Genomic DNA, 24,245 nt, shown 5'->3' on the forward strand with positions numbered 1-24,245 from the left:
AGGATTCTGGTATGAAATGTATGCTTGTTCCATGGAATTAATTGGGGAGCTGGCTGGCTTTTTCTATGGCCTGGAAAAATTGAAGTAACATGATAATTACCTACTCTCTAAAGGTTAGATAAACCTCAGCTGTGGACCCATCTGGTCCCAGTGCCCTTTTCCATGTTAGATGTCTAATCACCTTCCCAAGCTTGCCTTCCCAAGTTGGTCTATTCAGGTCTTCCATTTCTTCTTAGATAGGTTTGAGTCATTTATATTTTGCTAAAAAATAGTTTTGCCTTGGGAAATAATTTACATGTAATATTGTTTTAATCCTTCGTGCATCTGTGATTGTTATTTCTCTTTTCTCTATAATCAGTCTGCTAGGTATTGGTCTGTTTAATTTACATTATTTTTCAAAGAACTGCCTCCCAGATTTATTTATCCTTTCTTATATTTGTATTTTCTTATTTTCTCTTTTGTTGATGTGCCTATTTTTATTAATTTCTCCTCCTAGTTTCTTCTGATTTACTTTATTATTCTTCTAGTTTTTTGAGTATCAAGTTTCTATTTTTTAATTCCTTAGTCTTTAGTAGTAAAAGCATTTAAGGCTACACTTTTTCCAAAAAGCGGAATGTTCAGTCTCATAGGGGTTGATAAGAAGTGTTTGTTCTGTTGCTTTCTAGGTTGTTTGTGATTTCTCTTATTTCCCCTTTAACACAAGGATGGTCTATGAATTTTGTTTTTAACTTTCAAAATAAATAATATTTTTGGTCACTTTTAATTCTTCACTTCTATTTTTATTGGATTTTGTTTAGAGAATATGTCTGTAAAATCTCTATCATTTAAACTTTATTAAATTTCACTTGGTGGCCAGTTATAAAGCCAGTTTGCATAAATGTTCTCATAAAAGAAAAACAATCTTCTGTTCAATGAAGATAAGGTATGCATATATGTGAAAATACACATGTATGTATATATGTGTATATGTGTGTATGTTTACATATATACATATACATACACGTGTGTGTCTGTATATATACACACTTATTGTTTTGTACTAGCCAATTCCTCTATGATTTTCTTCATTGTGTATTTAATAAATCAGTCCATTCTGAGATAGGTGTCCAGTGGTAACTGAATTTTTACAGCATTCTCTTGCATAGGTTTTGTTTTGTATATATAGATGATCTTTTTATATATCTTTACCTATCTATCTATCTATCTATCTATCTATCTATCTATCTATCTATCTATCTAGATGTGTGTGTATTCTTTCAGGTTTATGATCAATATCTTTATCACAAATTGTGCAACTTTTAAATCCATGGGGCTTGTTTACCTTGTTAAGCACTTTAACCTTAAAGTCCAACTTACTCGCTATTAATACCACCAATCCTGCTTTCTTTAGATTTTTATTTTCCTGAATTTATTCCTTAAGCTTAAGCTTTATTATTTTCTCTAACTTTGCTTCTGTGCTTCTTGTAAACTGCATTCAGCTGGGTTTCTTTTTAAGCCAGTAAGATGGACTTTGTATTTTAATGGGAGAATAGTCTGTTTACATTTATGCACTGTGTATGATACTTTATTTTGTTTCTTCCATCTTATTTTGTTTATTATTTATCTTACATTTTTGTTTCCTTTTGTTCATTTTCCTTATTTTTGCTCATGTGATAAAGTTGCTATTTGTTTCCTGCTGTCAATTTGGAAAATTTTTTTTCTAATGTTTCTTTGAAAAATTAGGAGTGGTTATCAGAAGCTCTGTTTTGACAGGTAAAGTTTGAGATGCTGAAGTGGCTGGGGGCTTGGAGGCTGTCTTTAGAATTCAGGACGGTTCGGTCTTGTCTGCTGTTTGGCCACAGGGCAGTAGCTCTGAGCTCACCTCTCCGGTCTGTCCCTAGAGGGCTCAGCCTTGGGTGTATGCAGTTTCTCAGACCACCAGGGATAAATGTGATTTTATTTTGAAAGTCTGGCTTCCTGGGAGTCATCTCTGCATCTGAATAGCTTGATATTCAGCCAGTGTTGGTCTGAATCTGTACATAATGCCCTTGAGCTAGTAAGGCCTCTGTGTTTTGCTGAGGAATCAGGTGTGACTTACAAGATGCTTTCGAGTCTGCCCCACTGAGTGTGGCCCAGGGGATGCCCGCAACCTCCCTGACCCCAGAAGGGCTCTTCTTATCTATCCTGTTCCCTGGCTGTCTGTTGGATTTCTGACTATTAGTATCGTGGGACTCCTGGCCCTTTCTTAATTGCTCTCCAGCAAGGTCTCTGTGCGTTTCGACATCAAGACATTTAGACAGAACTTCAGCCTTTGTTTCAGGTAAAATCAGCCAGAGCAGAGCCCTCTTCCTCGAGGCTCGCCTCTCTCGGTGGGCAGGACCTCTGTGCCTCCCAAGTTGGGGCTGGGACAACACCACTCGGTGGTGCTTGGGGAGGAAGGACGTCTAGGCATGAGACACCTAGATACGAAGTCATCAGTTAGCAATTTTATTTAAAACCACGAGGCGGATGAGATGACCTGGGGACCTGTGTAGGCAGAAGTAAAAGCACTCGAAGAATTGAGCCTTGGGTCAGGCCCACCTGGAGTGCTGAGTTGAGACCTTGGGCTCTGAGTGGATAAGGAGGTCCTGCCTGAGACCAGGGCCAGGAAACACCTGCTCCATCATCCACAGGGAGCAGCCTGAGTTTCATAGTTTATTGTCTTTTCCTGTACCTGTAGAACCTGATGATAAACACGCTTTCTCGTCCTCCCACCAAGCCTGGCATGTGCTGTTGTCTCAGCAATCTGGCAGACTCTCGGGGCAGGTGGCTGGAGTCCTTTCCCATTCGGGTCTGCGACCTTGAAGGTCAGGCAGGCTGCCGTGACAGGTGTCTTTGGTGCGGACAGAGGTAACTGGGGTACAATAATAAATAACTAAATAAAACCTGGAGCAGAAAGCCTGGCCTTGTGCTCTGCAGGGCCAGGAGCTGGGCTTAAGGCCGACCAAGGGCAGGTTACTTAATTTCCTCATGTCAGTTGCTCCGGTATCCATCGTCCCTGCCTGCCACGCTGTCACATTCTGAGACTTGAGTCCTGTAACGTCCACACAGCAGCAGGTGGACGGTGCTTAGTCAGTGTCAGCTACTTTCCTGTACTGACCACAGAAGCCAGGATAAAGCTACACACCTCCACAAAGCGATCCCTAAATTTCCGTTTCAGTTGATTCTTCTTTATCAAACTGCCTACCTCCCTGTAGTTACCTATCTAGAGTTTTAAGTGTAACCTAGGGACGCTTGAAGGCATTATTTTAATCAGGCATGGTAAGGCACGCAGACGCAAAATGTCCTAAAGGAAGGAGTCTATACTCATATTTCCATCTAAACAGGAGACAGCACGGGGCACGCAGGGTCTCCGGCAGCCCTGGGGTCTGTCCCAGGCCGAGGGAGCAAGGAGGAGGTACCAATAGGAGCCTCCATTGTGGTTTTCATGGGACAGAGCGGGCGAGGCAGGGTAAGCAGGTTGATTGGCTGTTCTGAATTAATTTCAGTGAACTGCAGAGCACAGGGACTGTCCCTGGTTGTCTGATTCCTGGCCTCGAGGGATTAGGTTAGTGGAGAGTGTAAGAGCTGGGTAAGGGAGGTGACTGGGGCAGGGGTGGGCTCTGGATTGGGTGGTTTGCGTATGAAGGCCCCCACCCCGCCCAGATTTCTTACTCTAAGAATTGGCCAGTCTTTCCAGGGTTAGTAGGACCCAAAATGTCAATGCATAAAAAATAAAGAAAACAAAAAGGCATGATCAGTGCACACATTCTGCTTTGTGTATGTTTGTGCAACATATGGTACCTAGGGAGCAGGATCTCACGTCAGATCAGACACAATCAGGGCTGGAAATGAACCAGGGACCACCTGTAGCCACTGAACTTATCCTCTAGATAATTAAAACTTATCCACTCTCCTGATATCAAAGCAACTTTTTAAAAAATCTGTATTTGAATTCAGGAACAGAATTCCCATTGCAGAGTTGAAAGAAACCTTAAGAATTAGTGCATTCCTCCCCCACCTGTTGCTTAAATCTCCTCTTCCTATTTCTGCTGAGTGGTGTCTCACTCCTCCTTCCAGTTTTTCTGATTGTAAGAGGTCTCTTTCTGGGGCCAAAATCTGCCTCATTTTAGCCTCAGCCTGCTAATTCCTGAAAGTGTGTTGTCTAACTGTACAAATACAAAGCACACCCAGCTCCCAGAATAGCTGCAGATCACATAAAATATGTGTGGTGGGCTTCCAGAAGTGACAGAGAGCCACTTGTGTCTGTCACATGTGCTGTACATCTAAAGATGTCACGTAAGAGAAGGTGTTTCCTGCTGTACATCTAAAGATGTCACATAAGAGAAGGTGTTTCCTGTCTGTCTTTCTCTGAGCTGGGGCAGGAATGCCTCCTCTGCAGGGTTCTACAGAGGGTGGCCAAAGCCACTGCTCCACAGAATGTCCTTCCTGTGCATCAAGGCTTCCCACAGAATGGATGGGACCTTAAGTAGGACACCTGTTTTATATTCTTATGTATTTATTTTTATTGAAGTATAGTTGCTGTACAATGTTGTGTTAGTTTATGGTATACAGCACAGTGAATCAGTTATGCATACATATACATATATTCTTTTTCATGTTCCTTTTATTACAGGTTATTACAAGATATTGAAATAGTTCCCTGTGCTATACAGTAGGTCCTTGTTGTTTATCTATTTTATATATAGTAATGTGTATCTGCTAATATCAAACTACGAATTTATCCCTCCCCTAGTTTGTTTTCAATGTCTGTGAGTGTTTTTGTTTTGTAAATAAGTTCGTTTGTGTCATTTTTTAGATTCCACATATGAGTGATATCATATGGTATTTTTTTCTCTTTCTGGCTTACTTCATTTAGAATGACGATCCCAAGGTCCATCCATGTTGCTGCAAATGGCATTATTTTATTTTTTATGGCTGAGTAGTAATTCCATTGTATAAATATACCACAGCTTCTTTATCCACTCATCTGTCGATGGACAGTTAGTTGTTTCCATGTCTTGGCTGTTGTAAATAGTGCTGCTGTGAACATTGGGGTGCATGTATCTTTTCAAATTAGAGTTCCCTCCGGATATATGCCCAGGAGTGGGATGGCTGGATCATGTGGTAAGTCTATTTTTAGTTTTTTAAGGAATCTCTGTACTGTTTTCCATAGTGGCTGCACCAAACTACATTCCCATCGACAATGCCCTCTCCAGCATTTATCATTTGTGGATTTTTTAATGCTGGCCATTCTGACCAGTGTGAGGTGATACCTCGTTGTAGTTTTGATTTGCATTTCTCTGGTATTTAGTGATATTGAGCATCTTTTTCATATGCTTGTTGGCCATGTGTAAGTAAGTCTTTGTTGGAGCAATGTCTGTTTAGGTCTTCTGGCCATTTTTGGGCTAGGTTGCTTGGTTTGTTGTTGTTGTTGTTAAGTTGTATGAGCTGTTTGTATATTCTGGAAATTAAGCCCTTGTCAGTCACATCATTTGCAAATATGTTATTCCATTCTGTAGGTTGTCTTTTTGCTTTGTTTATGGATTCCTTCACTGTGCAAAAGCTTATAAGTTTGATTAGGTCCCATTTGTTTATTTTTGCTTCTGTTTCTATTGCCTTGGGAGAATGACCTAGGAGAACGTTGCTATGATTTATGTCAGAGTAGTTTTGCCTAGGACATCTATATTATAAATTGAACTCCTTGCTTTGGGGAGGTATCGTATGTTACTAGTTTAATGCTGAATCCCTAGGGCCTAGCTCAGCGCTGGAAAAAATCACAGGCACTCATTAAATCTTCATTGAGTGAATGAGAGAATGCACGGAAATGAATACCAATTGCTAATTGGAAGCATTTGCAAATAAGTAAGACATAAGAAAAAGTTCGGGTTGCACTCTGAAGCAAATAGCAGTTCTCCAGGGGACCAAGTTTAGGCGCTGAAATCGCTGATGTTGTTACAGGAAAGCAGTGTATTTGAATCAGGTTTCCTCACCTGCTGAACCCGGGACCCACACAGGTTGTGTAGCTTCAAAGAGAGATTGAGCGTCAGGAACTTAGCCAGAGCCTGTGATGAGCTGTGAGAGCTGCAGCTTTGTGGACTTGCTGCTCCTTTATACACTTGACCTTGAATAACTTGGGGGTTATGAGGTGCTGACCCTGTCATGCAGTCAAAAATTTGCAGATAATTTTTGACCACAACTGAACTACTAATAACCTCCTGTTGACATAAACAGTCAATTAAATATTTTGTATGTTCTATGCATTATATACTATATTACTATAATAAAGCGAGCTAGAGCAAAGAAAACGTTATTAAGATAAACAAAAGGAAGAGAAAATACATTTATAGTACTGAATTTATCAATACTGTAAGTTTACGTCCTCTGTTTACAAGATGAATCATGTCAGTACAATCCACGTGTCTTACAGGATATAAAAGACTGTTGATGTTACATGTACTAACACTAGACACAAAAAGGAAAAGACAGTGTGCAAAGGAAACTCATATTTGTTTACAGGTATAACGATTCATGCACTGATAAAAGAGAAGCAGCAATATGATTCTTTATGGTGACCTAGTGTCATCAATATGATTGCTTCACAGTAGCCTTGCTCGTACTCATTATAAAACTTTATGACTCATTATAAAGGAATGACTCATTATAAAACTTTATGGCGTGCAGAATTACAGTCATATTCATAATACAGCGTCAGGAACATTGTTACATTTTTTAAAAAGCCACTTACCTGTAAAAAAAAAAAGCCACTTACCTGTGATGGTAGCTGATACGCGATTTCTCCAATTGTATGAGAGAGAGGAGGAGAGTGGGAGGCAGGCATACTGTCCCATCATGTTATTCTTCTAAAGCAAAGTTGTAACACAGTATGAAAACTAAGACTTCAATTTGATATTAAGCATCACTCACCTTATGCCTCTAAGGATAGGCTCTCCATTTCAGTACGAGTCTCGTATGATGGGTAGACTGTCCATCATCAGTACATGATGCTGTGCATGATGAACGTGCAGGTGATGATGATGATGACAATGCAGAAATGTCTACACAGTCCTTGCCATACACTCATTAGATTTTCACATGAACACACACACGGACACACAACAGAGACACATGATGATTCCTTACTGTTCATGAAGTGGAGGTGGACCATCCTGAAGGTCTCATCCTCCCGTCTCCATGCTGAGTCAGTGGAGGAGGGAGGAGGAGGAGGTGAGGGTCCTGCTGCCTTGGGTGCAGAGGTGGAGGGCGTGGAAGGGGAGGCAGGCACACATCGTGTAACTTTATGGAAACACATCATAGTTTCCATCTGACTTTTCTGCTTTTTCATTTCTCTAAAAATGTTTCTTCCACTGTTGGCTTTAGTTTCACTGCCTGTATCATAGAGAGCCCACCTTGTAAAAGAAGTGAAAACCAGTCTCGGATACTCAGAACCCTTCTGCTGGATCATCTGACGGCAGTTTGTTTTGGGGGACTGTCTTCTTCCTCGTTGTCTGGCGCTGGTTGGGAAACACTCGTCTGCATTAAGTCATCTTAAGTTGATTCCTCTGATGTGGGGTCTCTTAGCTCTTGAATTACTCCAAGATCTGTATCTTGAAACCACACACACCCAAACACACACCCCTCTTTTGTCATCTCCACAGTCTCTGCCATGATTTTCTTGATTGGCTCCGTCATGGATCCTATGAAATGACACACAGTATCTGGACAGTTTTCTCCTGCGAGGGTTTATCATTTCGGGCGTGATGGCTTTCTTGTCCCTTCTGTGACAGTGATGGCATCTTCAGTGATGTGGTCCTTGCAGACTCTGATGATGCTCTCTCTGTTGGGGTTCTTCGCCAGCACTGACCGTCCTTTCCTGAGAGCACTGTGTGTAATGAACCTTAAGGGTCCTCATGGCCCCCTGATCTGGAGGCTGAATTAGAGACGTTGTGTTTGGGGGCAGATTGACCATCCCATCACCTTCAGTGTTGAATCATGGGGCTCTGGTGTCCAGGGGCGTCACCCTACATGTAAAGAACTTTTAAGGCAGTCCTTACTAACAAGGTGCTTCCTGACTGCAGGGACTAAGCACTGATGGACCCAATCCAGAAAAAGGGCCCTCCCTGTCCAGGAGGAGCAGTGCAGCAACACCAACCAGAAAACTGTGCTTATCTTCTCCCTTCAAGCCTCGGGGGTTAGAGCTTCCTAGATCAAGGCAGTCCTGATCATAAACCCCGGCTGCGTTTGCACAGAACGGAAGAGCCCCCCACCCCTTCCTGCCGGAAGTCCTGCTTGCTCATTCTGTTCCTACTGACAGGTGTCCTCTGTGGCACTTTTGTCTTCCTGAGGCAGATTGCTTTCTCCTCAATGGTTTTCTTAACGGTGTCTGGGAACTTGTCTGCTGCCTCTTGGTCGGCAGGAACTGCTTCTTTTGGTATTTTTAAGCCAAACCTCTTTCTAAAATCATCAAACCATCCTTTGCTGGCATCAGATTCTCCAGCTTTAGATTCTTCACCTTCCTTGTGCTTTAAGTTGTCACCTAATGACTGTGCTTTTCCTCAAATCGGTAAGAGTCTGTAGGTATGCCTTCCTTACAGCAATCCTTGCACCCACAGAAAAGCTGCTTTTCAAGTCGAAATAAAAGGCATTTCACAAAGTGTGCAAGGTGTTCACACCTGCTGGCATAACGGCAGTGACGGTGTCACAAATTTTCTTTTCTTTTTTTTTCTTCACAATGGCCCTTACGCTGGATTCATTCAGCTGCAGAGCTCAGTCTACAGTCCACATCAAACAATTCCGCTTTTTCCTGTGATGTCGTGACTTTTCTCTGCCTCTCAGGGGCACGTCCAGCATCACTAGAGGCACTGCCTGTGGGTCCCCGGGTGTTAGGGTTCTTGGTACTGGACTAAACGTGATGAAAAATACTCAAGAACTGCAGGTCTCTTTTTACTGGGATATGCAGTTTACCTCAATTACAGCTGCTCATGTGGAGGTGGTGAGCCTCACGTGGCAGTTTACCTCAATTACAGCTGCTCATGTGGAGGTGGTGAGCCTCACGTGGCATCTTAAGTGGGTGCTCGATGCTCAAGCTCAACGCAGTAGCAACAGGAGGTGGCTGTGGAGTCACTCCGGGGGAGCAGTGTGTACCGAGAGCAACTGTGTGGGTTAGGGTTTAATTCTGCATCTTTATACTTGTTCAGATTCTCTCCACTGCAGATGGCACCATGGAGGGTCTCTTAGTGTTTGTGTGCTTAAGCTTTGATAAATCTTAACTTTTTAGAATAGATTTATGTATGTTTTATGGTGGTGAATGATAAAATAGACTAATATCTACATGTACTTTATTAATTAATGACATGCTTAACTCTAATTTTTAAATTAGAATTCTTAATTTTTTAAATTAAGCATAATTAGCATTCTTAATTCTTTCAATCTTTCTGGGCTACATGGTTTGTCTGCGAGATTTTCAAATTGTCACAGAGCTCCGAAACATTTTCCAAGATATTTATTGAAAAAAAAAATCCACATATAAGTGGACCCATGCAGTTCAAACCCGTATTGTTCCAGGGTCAGCTGTAATCATGAGAGTAGCCAAGCCCATGCTTACGAAATGTAGGTGTACAATAAATATTTATCACTGACAATCATTTAATGATGGTGACGAGGGTGTGGTGGGAGGTTTCTCCACTGAGAGACTGGGCCCCACTCACCACAGGGCTTGTACCTTATGAAGGACCCAGCAGTGTAAGCTCTCCAGTGTCAACAGAATTAATGACAAGTGAGCAAGAGCAGTGTCCCAGCATCCGTGGGAGACCCTGTAGAAGAGACGTACTTCATAAAAGAAGCATCGTGTTTATTTAAAGGCGGAGGTGAAGTAAGCCAGAAAGAGTAAGAAAAATATCATATGATACCACTCATATGTGGAATCTTAAAAAAAAAAAAACAGATGGACACTAATGAACTCATCTACAAAAGAAAAGAAACAGACTCACAGACATAGTAAACAATCCTATGGTTAACAGAGGGGAAAGGGAGTGGGAAGGGATAAATTTGAGAGTTTGAGATTTGCAAGTATTAATCACTATGTATAAAAATAAACAAATTTCTTATGTATAGCACAGGAAACTATATTCAATATCTTATAATAACTTTTAATGAAAATGATTATATGTATGTGTATGTATGATTGGGACATTGTGCTGTACACCAGAAAATGACACATTGTACCTGGCCATACTTCAATGAAAAAAATAATAATAAAATAATTTTGTTTATCTTTTCAAAGAACCAGCTTTTAGTTTCATTGATCTTTTCTATTGTTTTTTCAGTCTCTTTCATTTATTTCTGCTCCAATCTTTATGATTTCTTTTCTTCTACTAACTTTGGGGTTTGTTTGTTCTTCTTTCTCCAGCTGCTTTAGGTGTAAGGTTAGGTTGTTTACTTGAGATTTTTCTTGTTTCCTGAGGTAGACTTGTGTCGCTGTAAACTTCCCTCTGAGAACTGTTTTTGCTGCATCCCAGAGGTTTTAGGTTGTTGTGTTTTTGTTTTCATTTGTCTCTTAAGTATTTTTTTGGTTTCCTCTTTTATTTATTCTATGATCCACTGGTTGTGTAGTAGCATGTTGTTTAGCCTCCATGTGTTTGCAATTTTGCAGTTTTTTTCTTGTAGTTGATTTCTAATCTAATAGCATTGTGGTCTGAAAAGATGGTTGGTACGATTTCAATTTTCTTAAATAAACAAAATTGATAAGCCTTTAGTCAGACTCATCAGGAAAAAAAGCGAGAGGGCCCAAATTAACAAAATCAGAAATGAAAAAGGAGAAGTTACAGCTGACACCACAGAAATACAAGGGATCATAAAAGGATACTATGAGCAACCATATGCCAACGAAAATGACAATGCAGAAGAAATGGACAATTTCTTAAAAAGGAACAATTTGCTAAGACTAAACCAGGAAGAAACAGACAATATGAATAGACCAATTACCAGTACTGAAATTGAATCAGTAATTAAAAACCTCCCAACAAACAAAAGTCCAGGACCAGATGGCTTCACAGGTGAATTCTACCAAACATTAAAGAAGAGTTAACACCTATCCTTCTGAAAGTATTCCCAAAAGTTGCAGAGGAAGGAACACTTCCAAACTCATTCTATGAGGCCATAATCACCCTGATACCAAAACCAGACAAGGATATCACAAAAAAAGAAAATTACAGGCCAATATCACCTGTGAATATAGATGCAAAAATCCTCAACAAAATACTAGCACATCGACTCCAACACTGCATTAAAAGGATCATACACCAAGATGAAGTTGGATTTATCCCAGGGATGCAGGAAATTTTCAGTATATGCAAATCAATCAACGTGATACACCACATTAACAAATTAAAGAATAAAAACTATATAGATACTCTCAATAGACACAGAAAAAGCTTTTGATAAAATTCAACACCCATTTATGATCAAAACTCTCCAGGAACTGGGCATAGTCGGGAGATACCTCAACATAATAAAGACCATATATGACAAACCTACAGCTAACATCATACTTAATGGAGAAAAGCTGAAAGCATTCCCTGTAAGATCAGGAACAAGACAAGGATGCCCACTCTCACCACTTTTATTCAACATAGTTTTGGAAGTCTTAGCCACAGCTATCAGAGAAGAAAAAGAAATAAAAGGAATCTAAATTGGAAATGAAGAAGTAAAACTGTCACTATTTGCAGATGACATGATACTATACATAGAAAACCCTAAAGAAGTGACCAGAAAACTACTAGAGCTCATCAATGAATATGGTAAAGTTTCAGAATACAAAATTAATATACAGAAATAAGTTGCGTTTCTATACTCTAACAGTAAAATAGCAGAAAGGGAAATTAAGGAAACAATACCACTTACCATCATGCCAAAGAGAATAAAATACCTAGGAATAAACCTACCCAAGGAGGCAAAAGACCTATATGCCAAAAACTATAAGACGCTGATGAAGGAAATTGAAGACAACATAAACAAATGGAAAGATATACCATGTTCTTGGATTGGAAGAATTAATATTGTTAAAATGGCCATACTGCCCAAGGCAATTTACAGATTCAGTGCAGCCCCTATCAAGTTACCAATGACATTCTTCACAGGGCTGGAACAAAAAATGTTAAAATTTGTATGGAAACACAAAGGACCTCAAATAGCTGAAACAATCTTGAAAAAGAAGAAAGGAGCTAGAGGAATCATGCTTCCTGACTTCAGACTATACTACAAAGCTACAGTAATCAAAATAGTATGGTACTGGCACAAAAACAGACACATAGATCAATGGATCAGGATAGAAAGTCCAGAAATAAACCCATGCACATATGGTCAATTAATCTATGAAAAAGGAGGCAAGAATACACAGTGGAGAAAAGACAGTCTCTTCAATAAGTGGTAATGGGAAAACTAGATGGACATCTACCTGCAAAAGACTGAAATTAGAACATTCTCTAACACCATGTACAAAAATAAACTTAAAATGGATTAAAGACCTAAGTGTAAGACCAGATACTATAAAACTCCTAGAGGAAAACATAGGCACAACCACTCACGGACATACATTACAGCAGTATATTTTTTTGAACCAGCTCCTGGAGTATTGGAAATAAAAGCAAAAATAAACAAATGGAATCTAATAAACTTAAAAGCTTTTGCACAGCTAAGGATACCATCCACAAAACAAAAAGACCTACAGAATGGTAGAAAATATTTGCAAATGATGTGACTGACAAGGGACTAATTTCCAAAATATATGAACAGCTCATATACCTTAATATCAAAGAAACAAGCAACCCAATCCAAAAATGGGCAGAAGACGTAAACAAGCAGTTCTCCAATGAAGACATACAAATGGCCAATAGGCACATGAAAAAATGCTCAGGATCACTAATTGTCAGAGAAATGCAAATCAAAACTACAATGAGATATCACCTCACACCAGCCAGAATGACCATCTTTGAAAAGTTTACAAATGATAGATGCTGGAGAGGGTGTGGAGAAAATGGAACCCTCCTGCACTGTTGATGGGAGGGTAGATTGGTGCAACCACTATGGAGGACAGTATGGAGGTTTCTTAAAAAACTGAAAATAGACTTACCATGGGATCCAGCAATCCCACTCCTGGGCATATATCCAGAGAAAAATAAAATTCAAAAAGACACATGCACCCCAATGTTCATAGCAGCACTATTTACAATAGTCAAGACATGGAAACAACCCAAATGTCCATCAACAGATGACTGGATAAAGAAGATGTGGTACGTATACAGAATGGAACACTACTCAGCCATAAGAAAGAATAAAATAATATGCATTTGCAGCAAGCAATATGGATGGACCTGAAGATTGTCATTCTAAGAGAAATGGGCCGGAAGGAGAAAGCAAAATGCAATATGACATCATTTATATGAGGAATCTAAAAAATAATGACAATAATAACAGGGATACAAATGAGCTAATTAGTATTTTGATTTCTTGAATATGTGTAAGCACATTTGACTGTCCTTTATGATTGCATTACCGCATTCTGTTGATTCTTATTTTGTAGTTGGCTTTATTCCTTTGATAACTGTGTAAGTTTAAAAAGCTAAAGATCTAATCTGTTCTTAGAAACAATACTTAGTACATATATGTAAACTAAAAAAATGTGCAGTATACTGTATATATGTATTTACATGCAATATAATGTGTATGTGCCATCGAACTGTAATAATTCTACCTAAAAAAACTGAAAAAGGAGACAAAATAATAATAATAAAATAAAGACAGAGAAAGTAGGAATTTGAGAATAGGAAGGAGAAAAAGAAAGAGAAGGACTTTGACCTCTTCCGGTAAAGACGTTATCCTGTGCCAGTCTTAGGGTACATCCATAAAGAATCAGTCTGCCTGGGTGGTTTGGCAGTGAATTGAAAAGTCCACTGAGGTGAATTTTCTGATTACCAGACCTTTTCATTTATCAGAAACTCTCTCTGCCATTTACGAGGAAATAAACAGGAATAGGAGGGGAAATACAGACATCTGGAGAGCTCTGTGGGATGTGGAGGAGCCTGAGTCCCACAGGTGACGAGGGAGTGGTCGTGTACAACAGTCTAGAACGTTCCATCGCTCAGCCTGCCGCAGGGCAGACTCAGCAAGAGCCTGTGCCTCCTTCATGCCTGGTGTCTGTCCCACCAGGCTCTCACTCAACCTGGTGCCGGCAGCGTCCATCTCTAGTTAACAACTATAGCAAACATTGGCCATTCCTTGGATTCAAAGCAAGTCTTTCAGGGACTCATAAAGCAGAAAGTGAAATAGATGGAGATGGGGCAGCGGAGGGGGTGCTGGTTGCTGGGTCACAGTGGAAGGAGAATGCAGATGTGTGGCTGGTGACCGACAGATGGGTGTCCCCGGGTCTGCCCAGCCATGGCCCGTGACACTTGTTGGCATCAGCGCTCTGTCCCATCCTGTCTTCTGCTTCTGAGCTGGAGTTTCATGATGAGATGAGATTTATGGTGACTTGAGTTTGGCTTCATGTAGAAACTCTACGTTGTGCCGAGTAGGTCAGGGAGAGAAGATGGCCAAGAGAAACATGGGGCAAATGGGAGGCAGGGCCCATCAGGGAATGGTGCCGGACACTGAACACACTCAGAGGCTTATTGTTTGTTCATTAATTTAATAAATGAGTGCTGAACAAACAGGGCATGTCTGCTGTGCCAAGTTTGGAGTGTGAAGTCAGCTTGTCCCACTGGTGTAGCTTCTTTGCTCTGAGAGAAAATAAAAGAGGTCTATTTTCTCAACAGTGTAGTGCAAACTCTTTGAAGAGTGTCTGTGTTTTGTTGGATGTTAGTATCTGTATTCTGTGAAGGGGAAAAATGAGGGTTAAATAAGTTTGGACCCTTTTAGACAAGTGAACCTGTGGATTTGCTGCAGAACTCCTCGGGGGCCTTTCGTGGACTGTGCCGTGCATCATGCTTTCTAAGAACAGGTACTGTGGCGGGGCTTCCAAAACTTCTTTAACTACAGGTGTTTCATTTCCGGGAGCTGCTCGTCGGGCTAGCATATTGTCGAGCTGGCGTCAGGGATGCTGCTGGGAAGTACCAGTTGTTCCATCCGGGGACGAGCAGCGATGTCTGACTGTCAGCCGAGCACTCAGCCTGGCTGGCTGCGAGGTCCCCCTGATTGGTATTTGTGTCTAGAGGCACCTGGGCTGGCCCGTTTCCTAAGATCCCATTTCCTGGCATGACCTCGTTCCATGGTGTTGCATCCTTTAGGGAACTTGGTTTTCAGAATTTTGTTTCAGATGTGTCACTGGACTCTGTTCCTCTGTCCACGAGGAGAGAAGGGTCCTTTTCTGTGCCTTGAGAATCTACCTATAGGGTACTTCTCAGGGATTATTTTGAAATCCTCTACCAAAAGGCACCACATGAATGTCATTAAATCTCTTGTCATATTACTCCTGATTCTATGAATTTGGACCAAATGATGCAAAAATGCCTCCAGGTGTCAAGTGGGGGGCTTTTCTGAGGGTGAAGAGCTTGGAAAATGCCCATCTGAACAAGGCAGCCCCCAGTTGTTACCATGTGTGAATGTAGCGCCAGGTTACCAGATAATCTGATTTTTTCCCAGAGGGAGGGGGCAATAGAAATAGCACCTCTTTTATGTTAATGAAGGGAAGACTACTTTCAAGTGGGACAAATAAAACACCTCCAAGTTAGCATGAACTTGCTGACTATCAGGCTGTGACCTCTTGATTTTTACAATTAATCAAAACCATGATCTCTTATTAACTGAAAAAGATTTACGCCAACACAGTAGATCTTTGCACCCACACAATCAGCCAATAACATACGCAGTCCTGCCCCCACCAGAATGAACATTTTAAAGAGTGTAAAATTCAGCTCAGGTGGAAGCTGAGTCTTCATGGGAAGAGTCCACCGTTGGTCTGAAGAAGAGCTAGTCAGCAGCGGGCTGTGGTTTGGTTTTCTGTGTGATGGACAGGGACGTAAAATTCCCCTTCTTGGCCCCACAAGGAAGAGCAGATGGTGTTCCTTCCAGGAGACCCTCCCTCACCCAGGGCCCTGCGTAGGAAGGGACAGGCCGGGAGGAAAGCACGAAATGCAGGAATCTATCAAATCCTCTTTGCTGGATGATGTGTGTACAGGCATGATATGGTCAAAAATGGTTTCCTTTCATTTAATTGAGAGACTTTCCCTGTACTCTAATGAAAGCGGGGGAATGTTTTCCACAGTTTGCGCTCACGAATGACTCCGGGGAGTATCCGTTGAACAGTGTTGCCCTCTGAAAGCTGCCTGTACTCGGAGGCTCCGAGGACCTGTAAACTGGAGGGATGGGTGTCTCCTGCTGAGAAACCCTGGAGGAGCTTGGTTTACCTGTAACCTGGTCCTATAAGGCCTGGCAGACTGTAAATTGTGCTGAGTGTCCTTACCTGTAGCAGACGGAGGAGAATGTTAGTGGTGGGGGGTCCAGGCAGGAAGCAGATGGCATCCCCGGGGAGGTGCACCCGAGGGTTAGACTGCACAGCGGGGGCTCTTCTTGTGAGCATGGGCAGAGGTGCTGTGGCCACAGCAGGAATCACTCCCAGCCGGGTTGGAGGGGCCGGGGTAGGGAAGGGACTGTGTCACCAGGCCCCGGTGGAGGCTCCCTTTGTGGACGGCGTCGCTAGCGGATGGTGTGTGCAGCGGTGTGGGGACACGGCTGGGCCCTCCTTCTTCCCGCTTGCTGAGCCCCTGCCCAGTCCTCCCTGTGGTGGACTCCACCCAGACCCCAGAGGGCAGCCTCCGGGGCGCAGAGTGGAGCAGAAAGTGGCAGATGTGTGTGTGTGGGGGGTGGAGCATCCTTGTCACAGGGGCCAGGGGACTGAACCGGCTCCGTAAACATCCCGTGTAAACCCAGTGAAAGGCCCCCTGGATACCACTGGCAGTTTGCCTTCACAGCCTCGTCATTATGCTGGGGGTCATGAACTGTGACCCTCCCATCAGAGCAGGGGTGGCAAACACGGGGCATCTGCGTGGTCATCTCCCCTTCAGTGCCCATTGGACACTGGGCATTGAGGACAGATTTCTTCCTCCTGAGCCCAGACGAGCCCTCAGACCCTTTCCCACCCTAAGTTTCCAGGTACCCTCACTCTCACTCCGTCTTTGTCGTCCTGTTACTTAATGATACAGGAGGCTCCAAACCCTTAAATACAAAGCTGCAGACGGTTCTGTCTGTGATTTTCCTCCTTGAAACACGGCTCTCTGAAGGTGCATCCTGAAAGACTTCCAAACTGTTCTCCTGGAGATTTGGTGGAGGACTTGTCCAGTTTGGAAGGAGACGCAGCACCGTGGGGTTAATCCCCCTGCAGGGTGATGATAATGCCCGGATAACTGACAGGGTCTTTCTCTCTCGGCAGGTTGACAGAACAGAGGTGATTCGCACCTGCATAAACCCGGTGTATTCAAAACTGTTCACCGTGGACTTTTACTTCGAGGAAGTGCAGCGCCTGCGGTTTGAGGTCCACGACATCAGCAGCAACCACAACGGGCTGAAGGAGGCAGACTTCCTGGGCGGCATGGAATGCACGCTGGGCCAGGTGGGTCCTAGGCCCCCTCCTCCCTCCCTCCCTGAGCCCCCCTCCCTCCCCTGCTGCTCCCCTCCCTCCCCTGTTCCTACCCCCCTCCCCTGTTCTTCCCCCTCCCCTGCTCCTCCCCCTCCCCTGCTTCTCCCCCTCCCCTGCTTCTCCCCCTCCCTCCCCTGCTTCTCCTCCTCCCCCCCCCAGTCCTTGCTCTCTTTCTCCTCTTGGTTTCATTTGCTTTAACCTGGAGCCTCTTGTGACTTCCCACACACCGTCACTTGGTTATATATAACAATGTATTTACACGACACCACAGAATCAATCATTTTCTCTTCTGAATTCCTTCATTCTGTCAGTCACCCATTCGTGGAGCTCCTACTCTGCTCTGGTTGTGTGTGTGCTATGAGTAAGCCACAAAAAGAAAGAGAAATACCACACAATATCACTTATATGTGGAATCTAAAAAAAAATGAGACACAAATGAACTTATTTACAAAACAGAAACAGACTCACAGACATAGAAAACAATCACATGGTTACTGGGGTTGGAGGAGGAAAGGGATGGGAAGGGGTAAATTGGGAGTTTGGGATTAGCGGATACTACTATACATAAAATAGATAAACAACAAGGTCCTTCTGTACAGCACAGGGAACTACATTCAATATCTTGTAGTAACCTATAATGAAAAAGAATGTGAAAATGAATATGTGTGTGTATATGTATGACTGAAGCATTATGCTGTACACCAGAAATTGACACAACATTGTAAACTGACTATACTTTAGTTAAAAAATACATGTGTATGAGCAAAAAAACAATAAGAAAAAATAAAATATGAGGAAAAATAATATCCTGATACATTATGTTTCCATCTCCCAACTCAACTGTGAGAAGCCCACACGGAGATCTTGCTCATTCACATGTATTCCAAGCCTCTGGTGCCAAAAAAATCACCCTGGAGAGGGCTCAGTCAATACTGGTGAACGAAGAAATGCTTACTTAAACCTCACAGCAGTGATGCGGTACGGATGTCATCGTTACACCCATGTGTCAGGGGGAAACCAGAACTCGGCGAGCACTGACTTACACGGCCCCACACTGCTCAGGGGCAGATTAGACCCCAGCGAGTCGGCCGTGCCCCAAGCCCCGTCATCTTGCTGTTGACACCTCTCCTCGTTTCCTCCCCTTCCTGCGGCACCCAGAGCTTAGGTAGGTGCTGAGGGGACATGCCAATGAAGAAACAGTCCCTGTGCCCAAGACTCCCCTATATACACCCCACGTAGGGCAATTCAGGATGCCCTCTAAGCTGTAGTGGGCGGCGTATCCTGGGCTTGTGCACGGGGCAGTGGGCCTGCGGGGTGGGGAGGGCTTTCTGCTAGGTGGAATAGAGGAGCCACTGTGGGACCAAACTTTGGAAAAATTTGGGCCAGGAGTTGAAGGAGGAGGCGGAGGGAGGCCCTCTCAAGTGAAAAAGCAATGTAAACGAGGTGTTGAGGTCAAGGGGCCAGTGGTGGGAGGGCCAGCCAGTCTGAGTCAGGGTCAGACACTGAGTTACGGGAAACCAGTGCAGCTGCAACTTCAGAGCCCCTCGCTCTCCTGGACCCTTCCAAAGCTCTGTCATGTGCTTATGTGGAGTTTTGTACTTGTTCTTAAAGAAGGATTCCAAATTATATAAGCCTCCACCCCGCACAACCGGCCCTGGCCCCGTGCAGAGGGAAGGGTCTTGTTGAGGGGCAGCAAGAGTGCGTCTGCCTGGCAGAGGGACGGCGGGCATGCCTGCTGGTCTGCCCGTTCTCACCCTGCCTCGCGCCACCTGTCCCCAAGGGAGATGTGTCCCACTGAGTGCCGAGTGACAGCGTAGGGAGTGCCCTCAATTCCAGCCAAGGCAGTTGTGGGCTTCCTAGACTGTTCCTTGTCCTGTCAGCGAGAGCCAAAGCTGACTGCGGGGGTGCCGCTGAGGGGAGGCGGAACCCGGGCCGTTACCCACAGTAGAATCTCTCTCAACTTTCGAAAAGAGTTGACAGCAGATAGTCATAGGGTCCTGCCAGGTACAATGCCCTGTAAGCAGGGAGGGAAGTTAGGAAGGAAGCAAGGAAGGAAGGAAGGAAGGAAGGAAGGAAGGAAGGAAGGAAGAAAGAAAGAAAGGAAAGAAGGAAGGAAGGAAGGAAGGAAGGAAGGGATGAATGGTGGATTTGTGATGGAGCTCTGTAATGTATAAATAAAACTAAAAGGTGATTAAAATGGCATTTTTATAGATGTAAGGGAGCCACTCTAAGATTCTCCCTCAGACAATGGGCATCCTTTCCGTGTATAAAAGTTATATTCTGTCCCAAGAAATAAATGTATTTATTTATAATGAGTTCCATTAAGAGTTGTGTGAATCAAAGATCCTTTTCACACAAAGCTCTGGTCACTTTGTCTGTGAGTGTCCCTCAACTGGTGTCTCCCACGAGGCTCATCTTCCCAACACCCAGCAGCCTCGACCCCTGTTTGGTGTCAGGCATCGTGCCAGGAGCCAGCGATAACGTGGGGGCCCCAAGAAGCTCACAGTCTGGTTGGGGATAACCATGTAAAGCAAATCACGACACAATCAATTAAACCACAGCCATTGTTGGGGAGATGCACAGAGAGGAGAGCAGACATTGGGAGGGTGGCATCAGCTGGACAAGGGCTCCGAGAAGGCTTTCTGGAGGAAGTGGCATTTACACTGTACCTGCAAGGGAGACTGAGCATGAACAGAGAGGACATACATTCCAAGCAGATGGATGTCGCATGCAGAGCCTCTGGACTCAGGGAGGAGTTGGGTGTTTGGTGCAGAGCATCTCTGATTACCCAAGGCCAACTCTGAGACAGGAAGTCAAGGGGTGAAGGAAGTACCACCATGGGCGGAGAAGCGAGGTCAGAGAAGGAGGGCAGCCTGCAAGGGCATGCTGTCTGGCCAGCAAGCATGGTGGACAGCTGGAATGTCACTGGGCTGGGGACATCCTAGATGCCAGGGTCGAGGGAACACCACAGAGCGATCCCCCCCTCGGGGTGGGGGCTTTGGTGCTTGTGCATGTGCTGTTCCCACACTCTCATCAGTCATCGAGGGCTGTTCCCAGGGTGGAGACATGCACCCCCCCATCCCCTTTGCCAGACATTGTTTTAGGGGTGGCCCTGTGGGCAATTCTAATCAACGAGATCTAAGAATTTTTCTTGGAAAGATTTCCTAGCCTGAAAAGAAGAGACACACACGAAGAAGCAATTCTCGTCTGCCTGTGATTCCTGGAACCACTTCAGCCCTCGCGCAGCCAGGTGGCGGGGAAGAGCAGCCCAGGGGGAGGTCGGAGTCCTGAGAGTTGGGGGGGCAGGCCTGACATCCTGCACCTGGAACCCCCTGTCTGTGGGCTCCTCACAATGAGAGAATACTGTGTCTTGCTGCCAAAGCCCTTTGGGTGGGATTTCCCATTCCTCGAGTGAAAAGCATCAGATGGCGGGACTGCCTGGGGTGGGGTGCAGGGATCCAGGGCGGGGGGAGCAGGTATGTGGGCTTAACTTTCTTTGTCTTTCACAATGAAGACTAGACAGACGTGAGCACTGAGCGTGAGTGACCGGTGGTTCTGATGCTTTTGAAAGGGCTTCCAAACTGGTAACTTCACTTGACTTTCTTGACGTCATAGGAAGGACAGGTGTCATTACCCACATTTTATAGTTGAGAAGACTGAGAATCGGAGAGTCATTGTCTTGACAGAGCCAAGACCACAAGTCAGGAGTCTGATCTTTAATCCAGAGCTCTTTCTTCTGCCAAGATTTAGAGAAGGGTAATGCGGGGTGGCCGCCTGTCCTGAGAATTTTTTTTAACATTGTGGCCTAGAGGAAGGACAGAGCAGCGCATCAGCCATGATCCCCTGGACACACAGCTGCACCGCCAGTGAAGTGCCAGCTCTCTGGGTACCACGTACATTCCTAACAACCAGCCTCTCTTGGTATCAGCCATCTCTTAGATAGCTGCCAGTGACCTTTCCAGTTTGGGGCGGCACACTTTAGCTTAAATCAAGCAGAATGTCTCATCTCTGTGGCAATAGTGATTGGTTCTGGGAAGGTGTGCAGTGAATCAGGCATAACGAGACGTAAATGTATGCTTGCTGGAGCCTTCTGGGAAAGATCGGTGAGGCTGTGAGGTCCGCAAATGGTCCTTTTCAGGAAAAGAACCTGGAAAGGGTGATGACATGATAACGTGGGGGAAGAGGAGCAGAAGCTGACACCTCAAAAGGAAGAAGGAGAAATCAAGTGACAGTATTTGCGCACTCGGTGGAATCCTGTCTGAAGCCAGCCTTTCTTGGGAATTTCACCCAATAGCTTCCCCTTGCTGTTGGAACCACTGTTGCTGATTCTTTCCCCCCACTTGCAATGTGGAAGTTCCCATGGACCCCTCTCCCAGGCCGCAGTGGCCTCCCCACTCCCAGCTCCTGTCACCCATCTCCACTTCATTCATTTACAGCTCACTCCACATGGCCTTCAGAAGTCCATTTTTATCAGTTCGTTGAAATAATCTCTCTCTTAATTAGCATTTACGTTTGTGCATATTTATCTGATCCCCAGATTACAAGTCACTGACGCCAGAGGCCACATTCAGCACTTCTCTGTGTGTGATGCAGCATCCTGTGTTATAAATCACATGTGCTCAAGTCAAACTAGTTAACTTTGAAAATGTCAGATCAGTATGAACTTGATTTGGACACAGTAAGTTTCATTCTTTCCTTTATTCATTTTTTTCAACAAGCATTTAGCAAGTGCCCCAGATCTGCCAAATACTTTGCTGGGTACTGGAGGCACAAAGATGAAAAAGACAGGGGCCCGGCCGCAGAAGAGCTTATAATTAGCTGGGAGACACAGACCAGTAAATAAATAATCAAAATGCATATTACTGAGTGCTACGGTGAGCTGCATTCTGCTACAGGGGAAAGGCTTTCCCCCGCCTGGAGGGAGTCGAGTTCTCACAAGAAAGGTTTCTCACTCTGTCCTGAACCTCAAGGAGTGAATAGGGATTCACCAGCAGAGAAGAGATACGAGGGCTCTCTGGGCAGAATGAGTGGCACGCGGAAGCACAGCAGCGTGAGGACAGGGAATTCCCAGTGACTTAGCAGACAGGACAGTCCAGTGAGATGGGAGAAGGGTAGAGGAGGCTGGACAGCAGCGGGGAGCTGACCGTGGTATTCTCCTGAGCCTTTCTCTAGTGTCTGGCGAGTTTGGACTTGATGCATTGAAGCCCCTGTGGGTTTCAACGAGGGGAAGGCCAAGGTTGAATGTGCGTATGAGAAAGACCGCTTTGGCATCCCTGTAAATGGTGGGTGGGAGGGGACGGATGTGGAGGCGGGGAATCCAGGTAGGACGCTGTTACTGTAACAGGAAGGCGATGAGGAGGCAGTGGTGGTGGTCATTGAGGAGAGGGGCCCCGAGGGAGTCCGTCCAAGAGCAGAATCAGGACTGGGAGAGGGCAGGGGTTCGCTGGTTTCGAGCTCAGTTCACCGGAGGGGAATCAGACTGAGGAGCGGGATGGGGGCAGAATGGGATGCTGGCATGTTGAGCTGAGGGTGTCTGGAGAATCCAGAGGAGACCGCCACCTGGGGGCCTGCCCACGTGGGTCTGAAGATGGTGCAGGTTTGGGAGCTGACTCCCTGCAGGTGGTAGCTAGTAGCACAAAGCTACGAGATCCCTCAAAGAAGGATGTTTTATTTTTATTTGGGGAAGGAAATTCATTGTACATGCCACATATGAACAAATCATAAAGGATTTTTTAAAAACCACTGCATAAATAAGAACATTTCCATTTTTTCAGATAAAAGTGTGAACTTGATGTCTTGAAATCAGCCTCCTTGGTTGGGTGTTTCCTGTGTATAGAGTGATATTCCAGGGCAGACCTCCTTTACCCTCCTAGTCCACAGGTGGTGACCCTGTGGCGTAGATGGGGGTTTTTCTCGTTTTTCCAAATTGTTCTTCTCTCTGGTACGATCAAGCAAAAAGAAAGTCACTAATGTTATCCTTCCTCATAACCTCGTTGGCAAGAGAAGACTCCTTTTCCTTGCACTGTTGAGTCCGTCAGGGGATGGCTGGACGCGGAAGTTGGAGGAATGGCGGGGTCAGCGTCCGAGGTGCTGGTCTATGATGCTCAGGTGTACACACTGCGGAGCTGGGGTCTAGAGTCAAGCCAAGCTCAGCTGCTCTCTGGCTTGTATCCAGAAGCCAGATCCTGCAGCCCTTTAATCCCCAGTCTCCTCATTTGCAAAACAGAGACAAGAATAGTGAGGAAATACATATCAGATGCTCAGCAGAAAGAGCGCACAGGGTCTGGGAGCTGTTGATGAGGAGGAAACCTAGGAATTGCTGGGAAGAACAGACCCTTGTTGGGATCAACCTTGTTTCCGAAGTGAATGTAGAAGAAAAAAGGGTGAAAACGTTGTGACAGAGCCCACGTGCTGGGCAGTTAGTGAAACTGAACTTATAATAAAAATACTTCCTGAGTTTGTTGCATTGTTCCTTTAGTCAGAGAACTCAGTGTGTGTGTAACATGCACTCTTACCAGACTCTTTTTTTTTTTAGTAAAAATGGTTTCAGGTAGGATCTCTGAAGTGCTTTGCGGTAGGTGTTCGGTTCCTATCTCCCACAGCTGAAGCCCAATGGGAA

General features: G+C 44.4%; 1 protein-coding gene across 2 annotated transcripts in view; it reads left to right on the top strand.

Moving 5' to 3' along the window:
• CPNE4 (copine 4) overlaps positions 1-24,245 on the top strand; it is a 382,521-nt gene that overhangs the window by 232,545 nt on the left and 125,731 nt on the right. For both annotated transcript variants that reach the window (XM_010979687.3, XM_031464304.2), the window contains exon 3: positions 17,420-17,599. In XM_010979687.3, the coding sequence (XP_010977989.2) occupies positions 17,420-17,599 (180 nt within the window). The remainder of the gene's footprint in view (positions 1-17,419; positions 17,600-24,245) is intronic.

Source organism: Camelus dromedarius, chromosome 2 (assembly GCF_036321535.1).
Source record: "Camelus dromedarius isolate mCamDro1 chromosome 2, mCamDro1.pat, whole genome shotgun sequence".
NCBI lineage: Eukaryota > Metazoa > Chordata > Mammalia > Artiodactyla > Camelidae > Camelus > Camelus dromedarius.